General features: G+C 37.3%; 1 protein-coding gene across 1 annotated transcript in view; it reads left to right on the forward strand.

Moving 5' to 3' along the window:
• Positions 1-407: 407 nt before the first annotated feature.
• Positions 408-20,668, forward strand: part of tspear.S (thrombospondin-type laminin G domain and EAR repeats S homeolog) — a 53,785-nt gene continuing 33,524 nt past the window's right edge. The window contains exons 1-5 of the mRNA XM_018238964.2: positions 408-958; positions 13,624-13,841; positions 15,325-15,563; positions 18,067-18,157; positions 19,039-19,198. Of these exons, the coding sequence (XP_018094453.1) occupies positions 865-958; positions 13,624-13,841; positions 15,325-15,563; positions 18,067-18,157; positions 19,039-19,198 (802 nt within the window). The 5' untranslated portion in view covers positions 408-864. The remainder of the gene's footprint in view (positions 959-13,623; positions 13,842-15,324; positions 15,564-18,066; positions 18,158-19,038; positions 19,199-20,668) is intronic.

The following is a 20,668-nucleotide window of genomic DNA, read 5'->3' on the forward strand; positions in this document are numbered from 1 at the left end:
AAGAAACAAATAGCTACTCTTTTCAGGTATTTTTACTGTACATTTCTGAAATCACAAATAACATAGTAATTCTATATTTCTTTTCGTGTGTCAAACTAAAGATTTGACATGTTTACTATTCATTGTCTTGAAAATGTGCAAGATTTGTACATATGTTTAGCCATATTAATGCTGGACAGCCTTTGGCACAGGTTTATAGGATATCAATAGAGGAGTGGCGCTACCCATGCTATCCTTTCTGAAGAAGTGTCTGGGTATTTTTGGAAGAACACACAAGCCCATTTATCTACCTTGTTACAGTATAAGCATTTACACACACACTCTCAGGTGCACGGGCTTTATGTAGCTCCACCCATAATGGTAATATATTCTATGAAAGGGAAGAGTCATTTACAGTGGGAAATTCCTTCACCTGGGGAGGGCTGGGCAAAAGATGAAAAGATCTTGGAAGTTAGAGGGCTCATTTAAATGTCTGGATGTTTGGCTTTTCCTTGAACACTCACCTGCTCATCTCACAGATACATAGAAGCTTACCTGCCATGTCCTGACAAAACAACTGGCTCTGCAACTTCTAACTCATTTCTCCTGGCTGCACACCAGACTTTTTCATGTTTAGATGGTGTTGTCTTTCTTTCATCAAATAAGAAGAAGCTAGAGATGAAGCTTTTATGATGGTCATGCTGATGGGCGGCTTGTCCTCTATAGATTCTTCTCTAGAGATTAAGAAATGGCTGAAAGAGGTAAAGAGTACCATTTTGGACTATGAGGACTTGGCTGCTATTCATGAACAGAGTGTGGATTTAGGAAAGTAAGGTGACAGAGAGAGTATTTTTTCATGGACCCCAGCTCCAAGTTACTCCACCGATGTCTGCCCTGCTACTGGTCTGTTTGTGGCTTGTCATCTACGGGTATAATGCTGGCCTAACTACAGGACTGACATCATGGGCACCTTGCACGGGTAAGGAACGGCTGTTTAAGTCCTGTAATGTAGCAGGTGTAAGATCATTCTAGCCAAAGTAACATTGTGGTGCATTTACAGTGACCAGCTAAAATCTGCACAAAATCTGCAGGTAAAACTGAAGACATAATATTTTAAAGAAACCTAGGCAATTATAGTATGTATATACACACACACACCTAAAAATACATGTTGTTTCAGTATGAATGTTCTTTGTAACCTCCTCAAAATTAGTTGTTTGACATTGTGTACGTAACCTTAGGATTGAGTTGAATCTGAACCTTGCAAAAAGTGTCCAATCCATAACAGAATGCTGAATTTGATGCATTCCTACTTTAAGTGCAAAGATCTTGAAGTTAAATAGTATTGAGTTGTAACTCCTAGGGGGTATATTTATCAAAGAGTGAAGTTAATAGTGAAGTTCCGCCAATAGAGTGAAATTCCGCCACTTCCCATTCATTTCTATGGGGTTTTTAAAGGCGTATTTATCAAAGGGTGAAATTTCACTTTCACCCATGGATAAATACGCCTTTCAAAATCCCATAGAAATGAATGGAGAGCTGCGGAATTTCACTCTAGTGGTGGAACTTCACTTTGTGATAAATTTACCCCTTTGATTTACTTTACTATAGTTCATCAAATAACTCCAGAATGTATTGCCGTTTTGCACAGTTCTACAATATTAATACTGTGCATACCTCTGGTAATGTTAAAATAACAGCCGGTTTTTCACCTTGTACCTACAATATAGTACATGACATAATTCCATGTAGTCAGCTGTGAGACTGGAGAAGTTACTCATTACAGAGCAGTAAATGACTGGTGGAAATCTTTTATGTCATTTAATTTTTATCAGCTTTTTGGGAAATATTTAATTTGTTTAGCAAAAGCTGGTTTTGGGGGTGAGAATGTTTCAAGGAGTTATTTTTGTGTACATTATAAATCATGTTATTGTGTTTATTAAAAGAAACCATTCCAGTATTCCTCTCATATAATACTGCTCCAGCTCCACTTCCAGACACATCACCCTGTAATCAAAAGACTTATAATTCCTGGTTTATCAAAGGTAGAGTTGGGTCAAGTAGTATTGGTGCCCAAGGCTAAACAACCTGGCCTGACGCCCTGCTTGTCTACCCCAAATATTGCATTGCAAATAACAACATATACACATACTGTATATACAGAAAGGTATAACACACAAAATACTGTATATTTTCCTTATCTTTGTCCAGATCTGTGCTACCGGACTTGTCACCATTTAGAAGTCATGCAAAATTGTATTCTACAGCTCCAATGGGCTCTATAATGTACAAGGTAGAGAAAAACAGTACTGTAGTTTAAATCAGTACAATAATATAAATGTATTCCTGTGCATCAGCTAGCAGTGTTTCTACTTGATATGTATTTCACCTTGTCAAGAGTCTTTATAATAGGCACCTGGTATGAGAGAATAATTGATTTTGGCTTTCCAAACATTGTCTTGCACATTAGTAGCTGCCTCATTGAAACCTATAATCTCATTTACCCATAACATTTAAGCACCATGGTTTGTTTCAGCAGGAGCGGATGAAATTACTTGTATGTTTGAAATGTTGAAGGCAACCTGCACAATACATTTGGAAAATATACATTCAAAGTCCTTGGGGTATATTTATCAAAGAGTGAAGTTAGAGGTCGCCACAGTCCTCTAGAGTGAAATTCCACCACTCTCCATTCATTTCTATGGGATTTTTAAAAGAGTATTTATCAATGGGTGAAAGTGAACGGTCATCCTTTGATAAATACACCTTTCGAAATCCCATAGAAATGAGGACTGTGGCGACCTCTAACTTCACTCTTTGATAAATATACCCCCTTGCCTTGCTAAGAACTGATTCTCGGTCTGGGCACTGCCATCCTGCAATGCTTTTCTTCCCACCTTTATTGTACAGATCAAATTTTCAATCGCGCCTTGAGACCTTACAGGATACAGATAGAATTAAACATAATAAGTTGTCTAAGGGGGTCAGAAACTTGATCTTGGATACTTGTATATCTATACCAGAACACCAATCATAGACTGACAAAATAGATCTTGTGCACATTTTGCAAAGGATTTAGACATGAGTGGCCCAGACTTTTTACTCCAAAAATTGCATGCATCCAGTTAGTTTCAAGATATTAGCGTAAATATCACATACATAACAATAATCATACAAGAAAGTAACTTTAAAAAAGTTTTTAAATGTTATTTCCCATTAGTATAGACAGTGATCCCCAACCAGTAGCTTGTGAGCAACATGTTGCTCCCCAAACCCTTGGATGTTGCTCTCAGTGGCCTCAAAGCAGGTGCTTATTTTTGAATTCCAGGCTAGGAGGCAAGTTTTGGTTGTATAAAAACCAGATGTACTGCCAACAGAGGGGCAAATTCACTAAGCTTCGTAGTTGCGCAAGCGTCCGATTCGCCACACTTCGCCAGGCGTATTCACTAAAATCCGAAGTTGCGCTCAGGGGAAGTGTAAGGTTGCGAAGTTGCGCTAGCTTTAATGCGCCAAGCAAAGCGAAGTTATGCTAGCGATGCTTAATTTGCATACAGCGCCAAATTGAAGTTACAATGGAGGAATATGTAGCAGCACTACACAAGCCTGGGAAACCTTCAAAACAGCAATTAAAATTTTTATTTTGCCCTACACATGTGCCCACTGTATAGTTAAGGTGCCATGAGTTAGGAAATGTAGGGGAGAAGGAGGGTAGCCCCAAAAAAAATTTTGATCTTTTTCAGCCTATCACCCATAAAAAAAGAAAAAACGCCACTTGAACTTTTTTTGAAGCAATCCCTATCTACTCTATTGCACTTCGCCTGGTCTGAGGTGGCGAAGGAAGTCTGGCGTAAAAGGCAGCGTTCAGAATAATTTGCGCGTCAGTGAATTTGCGTAGTTACGTCCGTTGCGCAAATTCGCCAGGCGTAAGGGTGCGAAGTAACACTAGCGAATTTACGCCAGCGTCCGTTAGTGAATCGCCGAATTAACGAAAATGTGCTACACTATCGAATTAATGCTAGCGTTAGGCGCTTTGTTGTTTAGTGAATTTGCCCCAGAGTCTCCTGTAGGCTGCAAGTCCACATATGGGCTACCAATAGCCAATCACAGCGCTTTTTTGGCTCCATCCAGGAACATTTTCCATGCTTGTGTTGCTCCTCAACTCTTTTTACATCCGAATGTTGCTCACGGGTGATAAAGGTTGGGGATCCTTGGTATAGACTATTGCATAGAACAACAAACCTTATGTGTATACATAGTGCTTGAACTTAATTGCCAACCAGTCTGTGCTGATTTTCCAGATCCTTGTAGATTATACAGTTGATAATTCATTTCACATAGTATCATTTTATCTGTCCGTGTTGTATAACTGGAAATATTTCCATTAGTGAGAAACTTCATAGTGAAACTGAGACCTATCAGAAACTGCACTGTTCTAAGTTTGCTGCACTCACTGTGAGTTATCCTGTTGTATAAGATTCCATTGTACCTTCTTATGCATATATGATTACAGCATTTTCACAGAGTATTGAGAAGCTATTTTGAGTATTCAAAAAACATTAAAACTGAGCAGAAGCAAATATGGAGAAGTATATTTCCAGCATCTGCAAAAGTTTCCACAATACACTCAAAAAATGCACGAAACAAAACCAAATACGAGTGCAGGGATTATCATGTGGTCTCTGATATAGTAGATTAAATTATTTTCCTTCTGCACAGTGGGGCGACAGTGGTTACATGAGCTGCAGGGTCAGGCTGGGAGCATAGGGCAGAGACAAGTAAAAGTGATGAAATGATATTTTGTCTGCAGTGTTTTCATTTCACCTACAGAAATAGTGATTGCTTGCAGTGTGTGGTTTCTTGAGATATATAATATACTATATGTGTATATTACCCAATTTTAAAGGGGAACTAAACTAAAATAGATAGGGTGAAACTAGAATGGGCTGCAAGAAGCCCCAACCAGGAGCTTAGTGGAAGCAGCCTTCTGGTGGATACCAGTTAGGGGTACAGTAATTAGTTAGGCTTTGGACTATGACCAAAGGGGAAAAAATACTGTCTGCTATAACAAAGGGACGCTAATGGAAAACGTTGGGTTGTTGAGGGCAGCTTGATATAGTGATCCCAAGAAAGTGGGTGGAAGGAATTTGGACCAAATGGCAAAAGGAGGTACTGCTACACAAAAATCCTGTTGAGTTATGGGAAAGGCTTTATTGCATAGAGTGCTTATTGAATGACCGGATGTATGCTCCTCAAGGATGTATGCCCTGATGTGTTGGTTGAGAAAAGTGAGTGTCTGCTGTGTGTTTTGTGGTACACATTGGCCTATTCCAAACATCTTTGCTCCCTTTGGATTTATTGCATCAGAGAGAAGTAGTTGTTTTGTTCCAGGTTTCTAAACCCCTCATTCGTAATCTATCTGGCATTGACCCCATGCTCTCACTTATAAAGCGAAAAAAAAGTACCACCTGCATATTAAGTTGTGAGACGCTGCTGAGCTGAAATCCTGATATTAGTAAAAGAAAATTGCCAATATCCTTAAAGCTAGTTCAAATGTAATTGGAAAATTATCAGAAGAGTAGTCTGAGCATGTTTACTCTAATTAGTTTTACTTTAGATACCGTTAGATTTTATTTTCTGTTCTGTCTTGCTTACCAAGAGGTTTAGGAGTGAATTAATGGAGATGTAGATATTTTGAAGGGTTTTGCTGCAAATTTTACCAATCATTCTCCTGTCTATGCTGACTAAAGAAATGCAATGTGAGAACAGTGGCTGGTTTGTCAGACTGTATGAAAGAATTAGCCAAAGTAATCCTCAAAAAGATTTGCACTGTTGTGGTTATTTGCTGCCAAACATCACAGGCCAATCTGATAAGCCAGTCAGAAATAGGCCACCCAGACATAACGGAGGAAGACGTGTGTTTGCCATTCGATGTGATACCCATGCTATTGAGAACTATGATACCCATGCTACGGAGAACTAAGAGAGCTATGAATAATTGCTTAAAATGGTATCAATGGGAGATGGCCTTCCCGTAATGCTGAGTTTTTTGGATAATGGGTTATGGAAAGGATAAATACTAGGTATATTATTCCCTATTATACATAAGCAATGTCACAATTATTATATTATACCATATTTCTGCAATTGTGGCATCACAAACATACTATTACTGTACATTTGCAAAGCACTGACACCACAAGCAGATTTTTATATGGACAAATTTGAGGCATCTTCATATCATTTATTATGTACATACAACAATATATTAATTAAGCATTAATAGTTTAGCAGGATTAAGCAGATTCCTCTGTTATAATTAACATTTCTTATAATAGTGTAGCAAATGACACACAATTAGTTGTGTTAGGAGAAGGCACCATTTAACTGTAAAACAGTATTATTTTATTATGTGTATTATTATATTTTTTTGTTGTGCCAAAGCCCCTAGGATATTCACAGCAAAACAGGTAAAATAGGAGCATGTATCTTGCTTGCCCTCTAGCAGTCACTAGATTAACATTCAAAGATTTTTGTTTAACCTTGTTAAAATAAAAAAAAAGGTTTTTACTCTGTTCTTGGATTATTGCCATCACATGAATAGTAAGTACTGTGTATACATGCATGTGAGATGCTTTAAATGTGTGATTTAAAGAATTAACCGTTTAATGTAGGTAAATATACTGTATTTAACAGTCGTGATCCTAAATATTGTACTCAAGAGACTTATGTGATCTACAAGAAAAACTTTGTCTTGCTGCATCGGTAACCCCAGTAACAGAACTGCTCGCAGGTTCTTTGGGGGATCTATGGTATGGGATTTATAGCTAAATGAATCATGTAATATTCAGCGAGTGACATAGCAAAGGAAAAATGCCTTTGTTTTCTTGTTCTTTCAGTGTTGTCACAATTTCTTTCTGCTGCACTGGTGTCAAAGAGAAAGAGATGATCAGAGAAATATTATGTTTTGTAAAATGAAATGCACCATAAGCAATCGTGACCCCCCAAATTTATAGTGATCTCTGCATTTGTGTAACTCTAGAATTCCGAGCTCTACAATAGATTATGTTTGACACAAGCTATGAATAATGCCCCCAACCCTTTTAAAATGTATAAACAGTTTTTAAGCTATGCTGCAGGACTATAGGAGTTCCCCATCAGCAGTCCTTCAGATGTTGCAAAACTACAATTCCCAGAATCTTGGGACAGGTGTTTAGCTAAAGCTACATTTTAAGATAAATTTGAAAATTCCCAACATAAACTGTCCCTTAGAAGCCTATGATCTGAGATAGCAAAGCTGAGATAGCAGAGCAGCTCTTACAATTGGTATCCCACACCCATAACAAACCCCAAAGTGCCTTTAACAACCACCTTTCGCCTCCACCACTCGGGTGCCGCCAGCTCTTAATAGACAAGGGCAAGACAGGGAACCATGCGTTTTACTGAAACTGAGAACAAGGAACGTAGTCGGGGTCACAGGCCAGGTCAATATACCAGATGAGCAGAGCAGTACAATAACAGGAGAAAGTAGCGTAATCAAAGTCACAAGCCGTGTCAATATACCAAATGGGCAGCGCAGTACAAAACAGGAGTCAGAAGCATAATCGGGTCACAGGCCTGTCAAAATACCAGATCTGAAAAAATGGTCAAAACACAGGCAGGGGTACGAGACGAAGTACACATAATCACACCCAGGAACTAATGAATAGACCTTTACTTTGGGCAATGAAAACTACACTTTAAATAATTTGAATTTCACACCACCGAAGACGATAAATTCAGAAATAGCCGAGCTTCGCGAATCCGGAAGTATGCGTATTCAGGAGAACGGTGCCAAAGTAGACTGACATGGCGGGCTTCCCCGTCACACCCCCACTAGACCCCCAGGGTGAGTTCTTACAGCAGCTCTTCATTTCAATTATACTTACAGATATTAGTATATGTACTGTATGTATAATATCCAAACAGCTAGTACACATTTAAACTCATATATCCTCTGTGTGATAAATGCATGTAAGCAGTATTACAACCAAGCTGTGCCATTGTACCTGTGCACGTGAATTATGACACTGGCACACATGCAAACATGCACATGCCTGAATTACCTGATATTAACATTGTAATCAGCTGCAAAACAATATTTAAAATGTATTATTTTATATAAATAACCTATAAATGCACTTGTGGACTTATGTATACTGGTAATGCCTCCACTAACTTATGCTTACAGCCCACTGAGTATGTGCGTGGTGACCCCCTGTTACAGGTTTGAAATCCTAGATCATTGCTGCTGAAACTTTAGGCTGGTGCAATACGGTCATTATATAATACTGTATATAACATTTTTAGCCATATTAATTTTAAGGTTTAGGTTCTCTTTTAATATCTCAGTCCTGCAGTCAGAATAATTCTGGATGACAATAACCCCCTCCTTTGTCAGCTGGCCAGATAATTGACGTTAGGGTCACTGGCAAGCATATTTATAGCATCCCTTTTTACTTGCCATAGGTTTTTGGACTTGAATTGGCTTGAATTGATTTAGGGGTTTTAGGGGATTCGAACATACTCTTCACCTTAAATGGAGTGATATCTGTTGAATTCCCAGTCCTTAAGTGTTCCCTTTATTTCACTGGCCTTTTAAAAGTGATGGGTTTCTTAGGGGCACATTTACTTAGCTCGAGTGAAGGATTAGAATAAAAAATACTTTGAATTTCGAAGTCTTTTTTTGGCTACTTCGACCATCGAATTGTCTACTTCGACCTTCGACTACGACTTTGAATCGAACGATTCGAACTAAAAATCGTTCGACCATTCGATAGTCGAAGTACTGTCTCTTTAAAAAAACTTTGACCACCCACTTCGCCCACCCACTTCACCCAGTAAAACCTACCAAGCACCAATGTTAGCCTATGGGGAAGGTCCCCATAGGCTTTCCTAGCAATTTGTGATCGAAGGAAAATCGTTCGATCGATGGATTAAAATTCTTCGAATCGTTCGATTCGAAAGATTTAATCGTTCGATCGAACAATTTTTCCTTCGATCGTTCGAACGAAGGAAATTCGGTAAATCCTTCGACTTCGATATTCGATGTCGAAGGATTTTATTTGCCGGTCGAATATTGAGGGTTAATTAACCCTCGATATTCGACCAATAGTAAATGTGCCCCCTAATGTCCAGATTGGAGGTTCTTGTTGTAGGTGCGAATGAGAGACCTTTGGAGAGGACAGTCTTTTTAGTATCAGTCAGCTCACAAGTGCTAAGATTAAACATTATTTTCTTGGTGGTCGTGTCAACTTTTTGTTTTGTTGGTGCCCCCACCTCTTGTGTGGATATCACTTGCTTTTTTTATTCTGAGCAGAAGCAAACAAGTTATTTGGCACAAAGCCCCAACAGTTTTAATGCCAAGTAAGCTGACAGGTTATCCTGGGAGTTGTAATTAAACAATTTTCGGCCACCCACCTGCACATTCCCATAAAACTACAGTTTGCCTTCTGTTTAATGTATAAATAAATTTTATAGGAACAATAACTTGCATTACTGTTTGTGCAACAGCACGTTATAGTCAGTCTGTATATGTCTGCAAGCTATAACAGAATCCAAAAAATTCCGATTTTTTTGCGCGACAATCTGAAAAAGTCGCGGTTTGATGCGACAATCTGAAAAAGTTGTTGCTTTTGTCAATTGTTTTGTGGGTTTTTTTATTGATAAATAAGGGAAAAAGTTTGGTCGAACTTTTAATATTTAAAAAAATCTGGAAAAATCGGATTTTGATAAATAACCCCCTTACTCTGTAGGAGCTGCCATACTACCTCAGAAATGTTGCTTATTGTCAATGTGGCATATTGTTGCCATAAGTGGTGTCAAATATATTATTCCAAAAAACAATAAAGGTAATAGTAAGACATATAATAGTAAGATAGATAAATAAAATACTTTTAAGGTGCGCTGGGCAATAGATCCTTGTTAAACACATATTAGCACTCTATTGCTTGTCATACATATATCAGTTCTATGAGCAATAGTTCTAGTCTAGCTGTGCTAAAGATTGAAAGTCAGCAGGTTGCTTATTAAGAAAGCTTCATCATTTAACCTTGAAGCAGAAAGGTACCAAACATGCATATAAAATACATATTGTTTTCATGGCTGGAATAGCTAGAAGTTCTGGAGCCCTGCAGCAAAATCATTTCAGAGGGTCCAAATCTTTGGAAAATTATATTTCAAACCAACCAATTGTTTGTCAGGGTCTCCAAAGCGGCCTACATTCTCTTGGGTCCTTGAAATAATCTTAAAGAGCAATACTAACTCAATCATATCCCTGAGAAATGTTATCAAGGCCAAAAAGTCCCTTTCCTTTGGATTTCTTGGATCAACATAGTTCCTGCATATTCTAATGTATTTCAATGGGAGCATTTCACAAATTTTAGGTATGTTATCCCACATGTTTTTAGTTAAAAATCCCTTTTACTAATGTGACATCCCGTATTTTATGTTTTTTTGTTTACAGTGTTTTTACAGCAAAACTCAGATTTTACTTACCCCCATTTAACAATTGGATTTTAATTTTTTTCTCCTGTCCCCTGGAAAAGCGAAGTCAAGGTTTGGGGCTTTCACACAAGATTTTTTTTATTCCCAAGATAGTAATTGATTGTTCTGTCATGTGGTAAATGCAGGTTGACTCAAAATATCCAGCTGTATATATCTATAGATGTTCTAGTAGATCGTCTATAGATGTCTGCAACCAGATAGGAAGTTGTATTAAAATCAGCCTTTGATAATATTACCTGGGCACTGTGGCCAGCCCAATATTTCACTCCAGAAAGAACAACAAAATCATAGACTACAATTCACCTACCAAGTGATAATTATACAGGGAAAACTATGGCCAGAAAACACAAACGTTTGGTATGAAGAGTTCTTTTTAGTGACCCAGTTTTGAAAACTATATGGTTAATAAATTCATACAGTATGTCAGCTGTAGTTAGTGTTACCTTTTAATGCATCAACATGATAAAACTAAATTGTAAAATACAGAACCTTTGAAGTAGAACATATATATGAGATTTTAAAAGCACTTGAACCCATTTGATATACATATGTTGGTCCATTAAAATGTATAGTAAACTGCAGTCAGCCTTCTATTCCAGGAAGAAATATTCAACCTGCTTTCTTCTTACTGCAGAGTATAGAACAATAGCTGCTACTTCGTTTTTCTACCTTTCCTTTAATGTGCTATCTACCCTGAGTGTAGTACAAGATAAGGAGGGATGCTGTTCGGTCTATGTTGTTGGTGTAGTAACTGGTCCGTTTCCTTAGACGGGGGGGCCTTATTTATTACAGTCCAAATTTTTCAGACTATTAAAATAAAAAAAATCCGACCAAACTAGTATCCATGATTGGACCTTATTTATTATTAAAAAAGCATGAATTAATCGGATCGGGGACAAACACCCAAAAAATCGAGTGAAAATTCATTTTGTATGATTATTTCAGAGTTTTTTTACTGAATTGCACGATTTTTTTGGGCTTTTTCCCAAAAAGGCCAAATGTTTTGGATTTTTGCCCAAAAAAGTCCAATACAATTGGATTTTCGAGCTAATTCCTGAGCAGATCACAGAAGCTTCCAAATGGAACAGGGACCTCTTCCGTTGACTTATATACAACCTTAGTAGGTCTGAGATTCCCAGATATTTGGATTCTGACGTTTTCCATCCTCGGGGTATAATAAATCTTGAACAATTCGAGTTTTTTTAATCCACTAAAAATTCAGATTTTATAGTTAAAAAGCTCAAATTTTTCAAGTTTGTGGCACTTGGACTTTAATAAATAATCCCCTAAATGTATGTGTTCTGTTTGCTTTACAGTGATGGCACAAACATAAGATTTGTGAACCGAGAGAATACTGCGCTACCCGTAGGTGAAAAATCTCCAAAATATACCTTTGGTGTCCATGGCAATCTCAAGCACTTAAATATATGAAATGCTCAACCTCCAAAAATTTCCATACCCTACATTTTTGCATCCAAAGTGGTTTATAATGCAATCTAAATAGCTATTGCTTCTTTTTATAAGCCAAAACCACTTTTTATGCCAGAATTTTACACTCAGTTAGGAATTTGCATAATATAATTAAACAGTTTTATAAATAACCATGATTTTAACACAGTGTACAGTGTAAAAATCAACAGCACTTTTTTTTGTACTACAATGCTGTTTTGTATACACATTTAAAACTGTGCCCACTGTGTAAACATATATATTTATTATATATTATACTGTATACTATATTTATGATATATTTAGACTTGTTAAGTAAATGCTGTGTTTTATAAGAAAATACTTTTCATAAATTGGATTATGAAAAGCAACTTTTATATCCATATATAATATGTAATATGAGTGATATATACAGCATATATATCAATAGATATAAAGAATTAAGCATTAGAAACCAAAAAACAGGCATATCCAGCTTTTTTTGTTAAATGACAAACTATTCTGTATTGTCCGAGGAAGACACAGTTAGCAAGCTTTGAGAAAGCTAAACTTATTATATTTCTCCTTCGTTTTACTCTGCCTATGTAAGGATTCTACAGATAGCAAATTGAGATATTTTTCAGACATTATAACCAGCCATCAGGAACTCTGTGAGCAAAATGAGGTTTCCTTTTCCATGCTTGCCCTTGCTGTATCTCTTCAAAGGATCCTGCTTCTAAAGGTAGATTCTCTTGATGTCTACATGATATCCACCACCTCCTAAAATAGAATTGTGAAGGACCCCTAAGAAATCTAGCAAACTGAGGCAGAAAAGCTGAAATACTTTAACAAGAAAGGAAGAAGCATTAACAAGGCTCAGCAGAATAAACTCTTCATTATTGTCTAATCAGAATAGCTTTCAGTGGTTAGATCAGGACGGGTTCCATTGAGGCTTAGCCTGGATCACAGTACTTTGTTCATCATGTAATTCCACTAGGTTTTAGACTGGGTGCGTGAGCAATATCAGCAGCACAGAACAAAATCTATATACAAAGCATATTGTGAGGGCCATTCTTACATGTAAACTGTGTACATTTAATCATATAAATTTTATGCATTGAGTATTAGTTCTATGTGTTTTATCTGCTCTCTCTCTCTCATCCTTAAGAATTCACCTGCATTGGGCTTATATTGTGTAACCAATACAGGTATGGGACCTGCTATCAAGGATACCGGACCTGGGGTTTTCCAGTTAATACCTTTAGTCTGCTACAAAATGATTTAAACATTAAATAAACCCAATATGATTGTTTTCCCCCAATAAGGATTAATTATATCTAAGTTGGAATCAAGTGCAAGGTACTGTTTTATTATCACAGTAAAAAGGGAAAAATGTTTTAAAATGTTTAATTATTTAATTAAGATGGCGTCATTGGTGATGACCTTCACATAATTTAGAGCTTTCTAGGGTTTCCGTATAATGGATCCCATACCTGTACATTCATTCACCTGAATAGTGGTGTTTATTGAGGATTTTCTGGTTGTGTTTGGCTTCACTTAGGTGTCTTCCTCTTTAGATGCCCATTTGTCAAAAATCAAAATATGTTTTTTTCAATGGAATATAGTTAATGAAAATAGCAATAAACATGATTGTTTGCTATCATCCCCTTACAGACCTTCGCCCATTGGACATGCTGTCTGAAATGACAAACTCTAGCAATGGCTTAAGGCATATAAGGATGGTTCAATCACAAGGATCTCGTGGATTCCATCTCTCTACATTACCCCATGCCCTCAGCTTTCCATCGTCACGTCTCTTCCACAACTGCCCACTCTTCCCAGAAGAATTTTCCCTGGTTCTCACTGTGAAGATTCCCAGAATTCCACCAAAGGTGACATATGACTTTTTTTTGAGTATCTTCTACTAACAGCCATACTAACTGCCATAGTAATTAAGATTACGAAATGATGTGCATGGTTGAGGTCAATCTCTTCTTGAGACTTCCATATTCTCTAATAATAATCTAATTTATCAACTTTGCTTCCACTCAAAGGGAAAATCACCTTTAAGTTAACTGTTTCATATGTGCCTAATGTAGACATCTTCGAATTTAGTTTTCATTATTATAATGTATAGTTTTTCCAATAATTAAAGTTCATATTCTGCTTATTTCAAACCTGCAACTGAGAATGCAGAACAAAAAAACAGATTTAGGGGCTAATTCACCAAGCTCGAGTAAAGGATTCGAAGTAAAAAAAAATTCGAATTTCGAAGCGTTTTTTGGGCTACTTCGACCATCGAATGGGCTACTTCGACCTTCGACTACGACTTCAAATCGAAGGATTCGAACTAAAAATCATTCGACTATTCGACCATTCGATATTCGAAGTACTGTCTCTTTAAGAAAAAACTTCAACCCCCTAGTTCACCATCTAAAACCTACCGAACCCAATGTTAGCCTATGGGGAAGGTCCCCATAGGCTTGCCTAAGTTTTTTTGGTCGAAGGATAATCCTTCGATCGTTGGATTAAAATTTAATCATTCGATCGAACGATTATTCCTTCAATCCTTCGATCGCAGTTTTTGCGCTAAAATCCTTCGACTTCGATATTCGAAGTCGAAGGATTTTAATTGCCAGTCGAATATCGAGGGTTAATTAACCCTCGATATTCGACCCTTGGTGAATTTGCCCCCAACTGTTTAGTCTGTTTCATTTAATATTTCACTTTTTTTGTATAAAAAAATTAAATTCCGAAAAACTTCCTGTCTGGTTGGTAATAAATCCTTAACAACTACAAAGCATTTAAAATTCCAAGATTGAGAACAAAAAACTTAAACATTTAACAAACCACAAAACCATATAAATGGAACAGAAGACAAATTGCAAATTGACTTAAAATACTGTAGTCTACATGATAAAGAACATTTTTAGGTGCAATACCCAACTCACCTCAGGCATCAGCAGCCCCAAGTTACTAAGGGTGGGGCTTTCCAGATAAGGGGTCTTACTGTATTTTGGATCTCCATACCTAAAAATAATGTAAACATTAAATAAACCCAACAGGATTATTTTGTCTCGAATAAGGTTACTCATATCGTAGTTAAGATTCAAGTACAATACAGTATACTGTTTTACTAGTATAGAGAAAATCGTTTTAAAAATTTGAATAATTTGATTAAAATTGAGTCTATGGGAGATTGTTTTACCGTAATCCTGAACCTTCTGGATAACAGGTTTTTGGAGAAAGGATCTTATACCTGTAGTTCCAATAAATAACCAAACTGGTACCCCACAAAAACAGTGGTAAAATAAAAGCCTACATTACATTAATTTTTATTTTCCAGTTTTGATGTTGTGTTTTGGTTCTTTGCAGAAAAATGAATACCTGTTTACTGTAGTCACAGAGAGGAGCAGACATGTACTTCTTGGAATGCGATATTCAGAAAACAAGGTCCACTTTCTGTTCTGGAGCCCTGAACACACTAATGAATGGCAGACTAAAGTCACCTTTCGAGGAATATCATTGGCCGACAACCAGTGGCACACACTTATCCTAGCAGTGTCTGGGATTTCAGTCTCTCTCACTGTGGACTGCAGTGTTCCTATAGACCTGTAAGTGCCTGATACTTATTGGGCATATTTATTATGCTGTGTAAAAACGAAATTTGCTAGAAAAACTGTGTAAAATAAATCGCAAAGGTAAGTGAAATTTTATGCCATGCGAACAACAGATTTGATGTCATTATTTTACATTGCTTCTGGTGGAAGTCTAATATGAAAAAAAACACTTAAAATGTTATGCCATTTATATACACGGTGAAGTGTGGTGATATGTGGTATACTTACACATGTACCTTTTAATATGTAGAACATGAATGTTCTGTACACACAGTAAATGTGCTTTTATTGATTATATACGGGATAATGCATTGAAAAAAAATCTCTTTTTATAAATAGATTATCTTCCCATGCTAACGTAGTATAAAAGGAAGAATATTTCATTATAGAATTTGATCTGGAGTTAGATACATAAAATCCCCAAAACAACAGACAGTGGAGAGGATGTAAGGTGAGAAAGAAACCCAACATATTTTCCTGCCATTGAGCTGCACATAAATCTCTGCTCAGTGTCGGAAAGGGACACCAGGGGCCGCCCAAAAACCTTAGATCACTCTCTGTACTATTAATTCCTCTCTTTTCCTTACATGCTATAATCTATTATTCAATCTATTTAGTCTCTTTGTTCTCATAGAAATAGGTAATGGCCATGAAATAGGCCAAATGTTTTGAAGCAGGAGGGCCCACTGACACCTGGGCCCACCGGGAGTTTTCCTGGTATCCCTGTGGGCCAGTCCGACACTGTCTCTGCTCAAGAAGGATCTAGCAATGGTCTCAGCTAACATAACACCTAAGGTGTCAAAAGATTAATACAGCACCAGATCTAATTTAGATCACTCCCTTCTAATTCTCATAATTCAGCATCTATGATTTAAATAACAGGGGCTGAGCCCCATGTGACTGAAGCAATCAGAGGCTGTAGATACAATTCAATAAAAGGCAACACTTTTTCGAGATAATAATCAGTATCCTGTGGGATACTTAAGGTTTTCAGGAGGTGACTTCAGTGACAATTTAGATAGGAGCATCCTCCATTGTTATTACCTGCTCAACCCCTGTGGAAAAAATATATTCGCAACATTTATACTTCAGAGGTGAATTGGTTTTTGTTCTTTAAGAAAACAAAGTACTTAGGAGACTACATATTTATAGATAGGGTAAGCTTGAGTAACAAATCAAACATTCTAGTGCTACCAATGTGTTACAACACCTTGTTAGAGCCCAAATTGGCTTAATCTTCCTAGTATTGCCATAAGTATCATTAATAAAATAACTGAGGCAATAATTCCTAGCTTTCAAATAGCATATAGTAAATGGAATAGAAACCTCACAACACTGTTTAGTGAGGAGCAATCGGAAGACGTCTTAGAGAAAACGACAGTTTCTTAATATTCTGTAGAGATGAGTTGATTCAAATTAAATTCTTTCTTCAATTTACTTAACTCTGAACAAACTCTATTGAATGGGGAAGATACAGGCTCACATATGTAGGACAAAGAGAGGTGGGAATGCATATAATCTGCCCACTATTTAATCAGTACTGGAGTCGATAAAAATTATGTAAATTAAACTCTTGCACTCTTGGGGGTTATTGTCTCCAGAAATGTGACCTTTTGATGTTGTAGATGGCTTATCTCCCACTGACAATCCAAGAATATTAATTTGATCTCTTATATTTTATACCAAGAAATGTTAATCATATGATGGCCCAGCCCCTTCATATAAGTATGAATGGTTAAACAATATGAATAAAGTGCTACCCTTGATTAAACTCAGGTATGAAGCAAGAGATAATCTAGATGCATTTCAGAAGCTATAGGGAACTTGTTTAGAAACACAGTTGTGAAATAGCCCCAAATACTGTATGTTGAAGACCATACCCTTGAATGCACTGATTTGGCTAAGGCTTTCTTCAAAGCAAACAACAGCAACAAATCTATATGACAAAGAGTAATGTTATTGCAATTGTGCTGTAATAGATACTGTAACTGTCAGCATTTCCGATTGTTCGGTAGTGGTGCAATTAACTATCACAAAAAAATGTATATTAATATGTGCCTTCCCACAAGAAATGCTGTAATTCTAATAGAAACTTTTAAAAGTAAATCCTATTTTAGTACTGCCCTTGGCTTCTAATGTGGTAATGTAATAAAATGTGCAAGGTTTGCTCTTTCTCTAGTAACCCATAGCAACCAATTAACAAGTAGAATGTATTGGTCAGCTGTATGATTAGTTGATTGCCCTTTAACGGATAATGGGTCTGCATTTTCTGCAGATTTCTAGGGATACAGTTTAAAGTGAATTTATTTTTCTAAATACATTCCAGATGCTACTCTATTACAGTTGCATATATTTAGTTACTTTAAGAAAAAAATCAGCTTGCATTCCAGGGTGTAAGTGTTTTGTAGTTTCTATTGCCAACTGTGGGGATAAATATGTAATTACTCTTTAGTTTGTTGCAACCACTGAGGCATTATTATTTCATATTTGCAACCAGAGTCCTAAATAAACCATTCCCTGCATCTTTAAACACCAGTGGCTCTCATATATATGTTGGAAGCAGAAGACGTCAGAAAGGCTTTTTCACAGTAAGTAAAGATTATTATTGATAATTACTCTGCAAAGTGAGTTTGTCAGAGCAGTTTGTTTATCCGGTCTTTATGAATGAACGATCCTTTAGCTCAAGTTGCTCATTATTTATTCAAGCAGCAAAGCACCATCCTGATAAGTAACACAGTACACAACATAAATGAAACCATTTATAAACTATAGGGATCATTTATGAACCTGGAAGGGCAAAAGTGCAAGAGCCCCCCTGGACCCTCCTGATGAAAAATCTGAAAAGCATAGCTTCATGACCCACATTCTAGACCAGTCCCTATCACCTGCCTTACCACCTACATCCTTAATGTCCCTTAATAACAGTGACCTAGTTGTGAAGCCTCCTCGATTTGTAATTGTAGATAGGTTTCATTCTTCTCATTCTTCTAATATTTAATGGGTGGTTTGTAGCATATACCAATGATTACCAGATGAAATCTTTACCAAAAGGGATTCCTTAAAGGGATTTCTTTATTTATTCTGGCTTTACATAAAATTAAACTGCACACTTCTGTCCCTCCTAAAAAATATATAGTTATCCAGAATTCAGAATGAAGAAATGTCTCGGGGCTACTGTACACAGGCTAAATTTCCCATTGCCGTTACCAAGTGCAAAGAGTTTGAAACAGTCTGCTACAAGTTAGAAAAATAAATCCAAAGGTCTGATTAGTTGATTTGGCCAACTGTACTGGGGCAATTTACCCCCTATGCTAGTTGATTAGACCAGTGAAGTTTTAAATGCATTTAGAAAGGCACAGCAGGTGAATAAGTGGCACTTTAGTTTGGTACAATCAGCATATGGGGCTATGATGACTCTTTAATTACCCTTGCAGAATATTTTAAGAATTAACTTTATTCTGGTTTGCAGGGTTTGTTACGGCAGCTTGTTCTTCTACCTGGCTCTGACGCTACATCTAGGATTTGTCCGAACTCTAAGCCAAGGCTTGCAGAGCTGTCCATTCCTGAGGTGCTGAAGGAGCTGCCTATAAAGATTGATGATAGTGGTGCCCATCTGAAGTATCCATATGGTCAGTAGGGGAGGCATTCCCATCGTAGAGAAAGTTCATACAGTACAGTATTTGCACGTTTATCGAAATCTACATAAAGTAGCGAAGTACACGTCAATGGCAAGATTACCAAATAGTGTTCTTTGTTGCAATGCTTTGAAGAGTCAATTGGATTTGTGGAAAGGCCACAAAGGCCCAGGCCTAGCGCGCCAGAAATTTAGGGGGGCGGTATGCCACCCAACCACACCCGCATTGGTTTGGAAGCACTAGGGATTTGCAGGGGATACAATAGATTTCAAAAATTCCTATACACCAATCCCCAGTACTCTGAACCTGAGGATGAAAAATTCTGTATGTGCACAAAGGAAGGGGAGCCGACAGGGGTAATGTATGGCAGTGGGCCTAGGGGTGCCTGCTATGTAAATGTGGCCCTCAATTGTAGAGTGATACATGTAGAACTAAAGGCTACTTCAAAAGGCAGTAATTGGTAAGCTATTAGATGGAAAAACAATTCCCCTATGGTTTCTAACATTACACAGAAGCTAATATACTATCTTGAAGTGGATTTAATAAATGGAAAGTCTGGAAATATCATTAGAGACAGAGATATATAGAGAGCAAATGAAATAAGTGAATCACTTAACAGAAAAGAAAAGGGAAAATAGGATATACAGTATTTACCAACAGTGCAAAAAAACATAGGACAAGCAAAATGTTTTAAAGAGATAGAGCCATTAACTTTAAAATGGATTCTATCATGATTTTTATGGTGTCGTTTTTATTTCTAAATTATACTGTTTACACTGTAAATAATTTACTCTACCATTTACAATAACAATCCTGAACCAACAAGTATATTTTTTAAGTTGTAATATTGGCGTGTAGGCAGCCATCTCATGTCATTTTGTCTGGTCATGTGCTTTCAGAGAGTCCCTAAGGGCAGAGACAGATAAGAAGACTCGGGGACATTTAGTCGGCCGGTGACAAAATGCCTCTTCTTCAGGCGATTCTCTACAAACTGCCTGGGATGACACTCGGAGCACTTTGTTTTCCGAAGTTGCCCAAAGTTGCCTGACGAGGAGACTTTGGGCGTCTTTGGTAAACGAAGCTCACCATCTCACCGGTGATTTCGATTCTAGCCAGCGGGGAAGCAGTTAGGGGAGATTAGTCGCCCGAAGAAAAGTCGATTTGTCGCCAGGCGACTAATCTCCCCGAATCTTCTCGTCTGTCTCTGCCCTAAGTCCTTTCAGAAAGCACTTCAGGATGGAACTGCTCTCAGTTTGGCTATTGTTTCTCCTCAATATAACTGAAGAAGTTGGAGTGGGGCTTGGGTTTTTTCTTAGGTGATGTTCTTATATCTAGCAGGGATCTGTTATTTGGTTAGATTCCCATTATTCTGTTGATAGGCTGCTGGGGGGGACGGCTTGACATCACAAGTCACATGACTGAGGGCACCTAAGAAACTGACAACATGCCCAGTCTCATGTCAGA

Source organism: Xenopus laevis, chromosome 9_10S (assembly GCF_017654675.1).
Source record: "Xenopus laevis strain J_2021 chromosome 9_10S, Xenopus_laevis_v10.1, whole genome shotgun sequence".
NCBI classification, from domain to species: Eukaryota; Metazoa; Chordata; class Amphibia; order Anura; family Pipidae; genus Xenopus; species Xenopus laevis.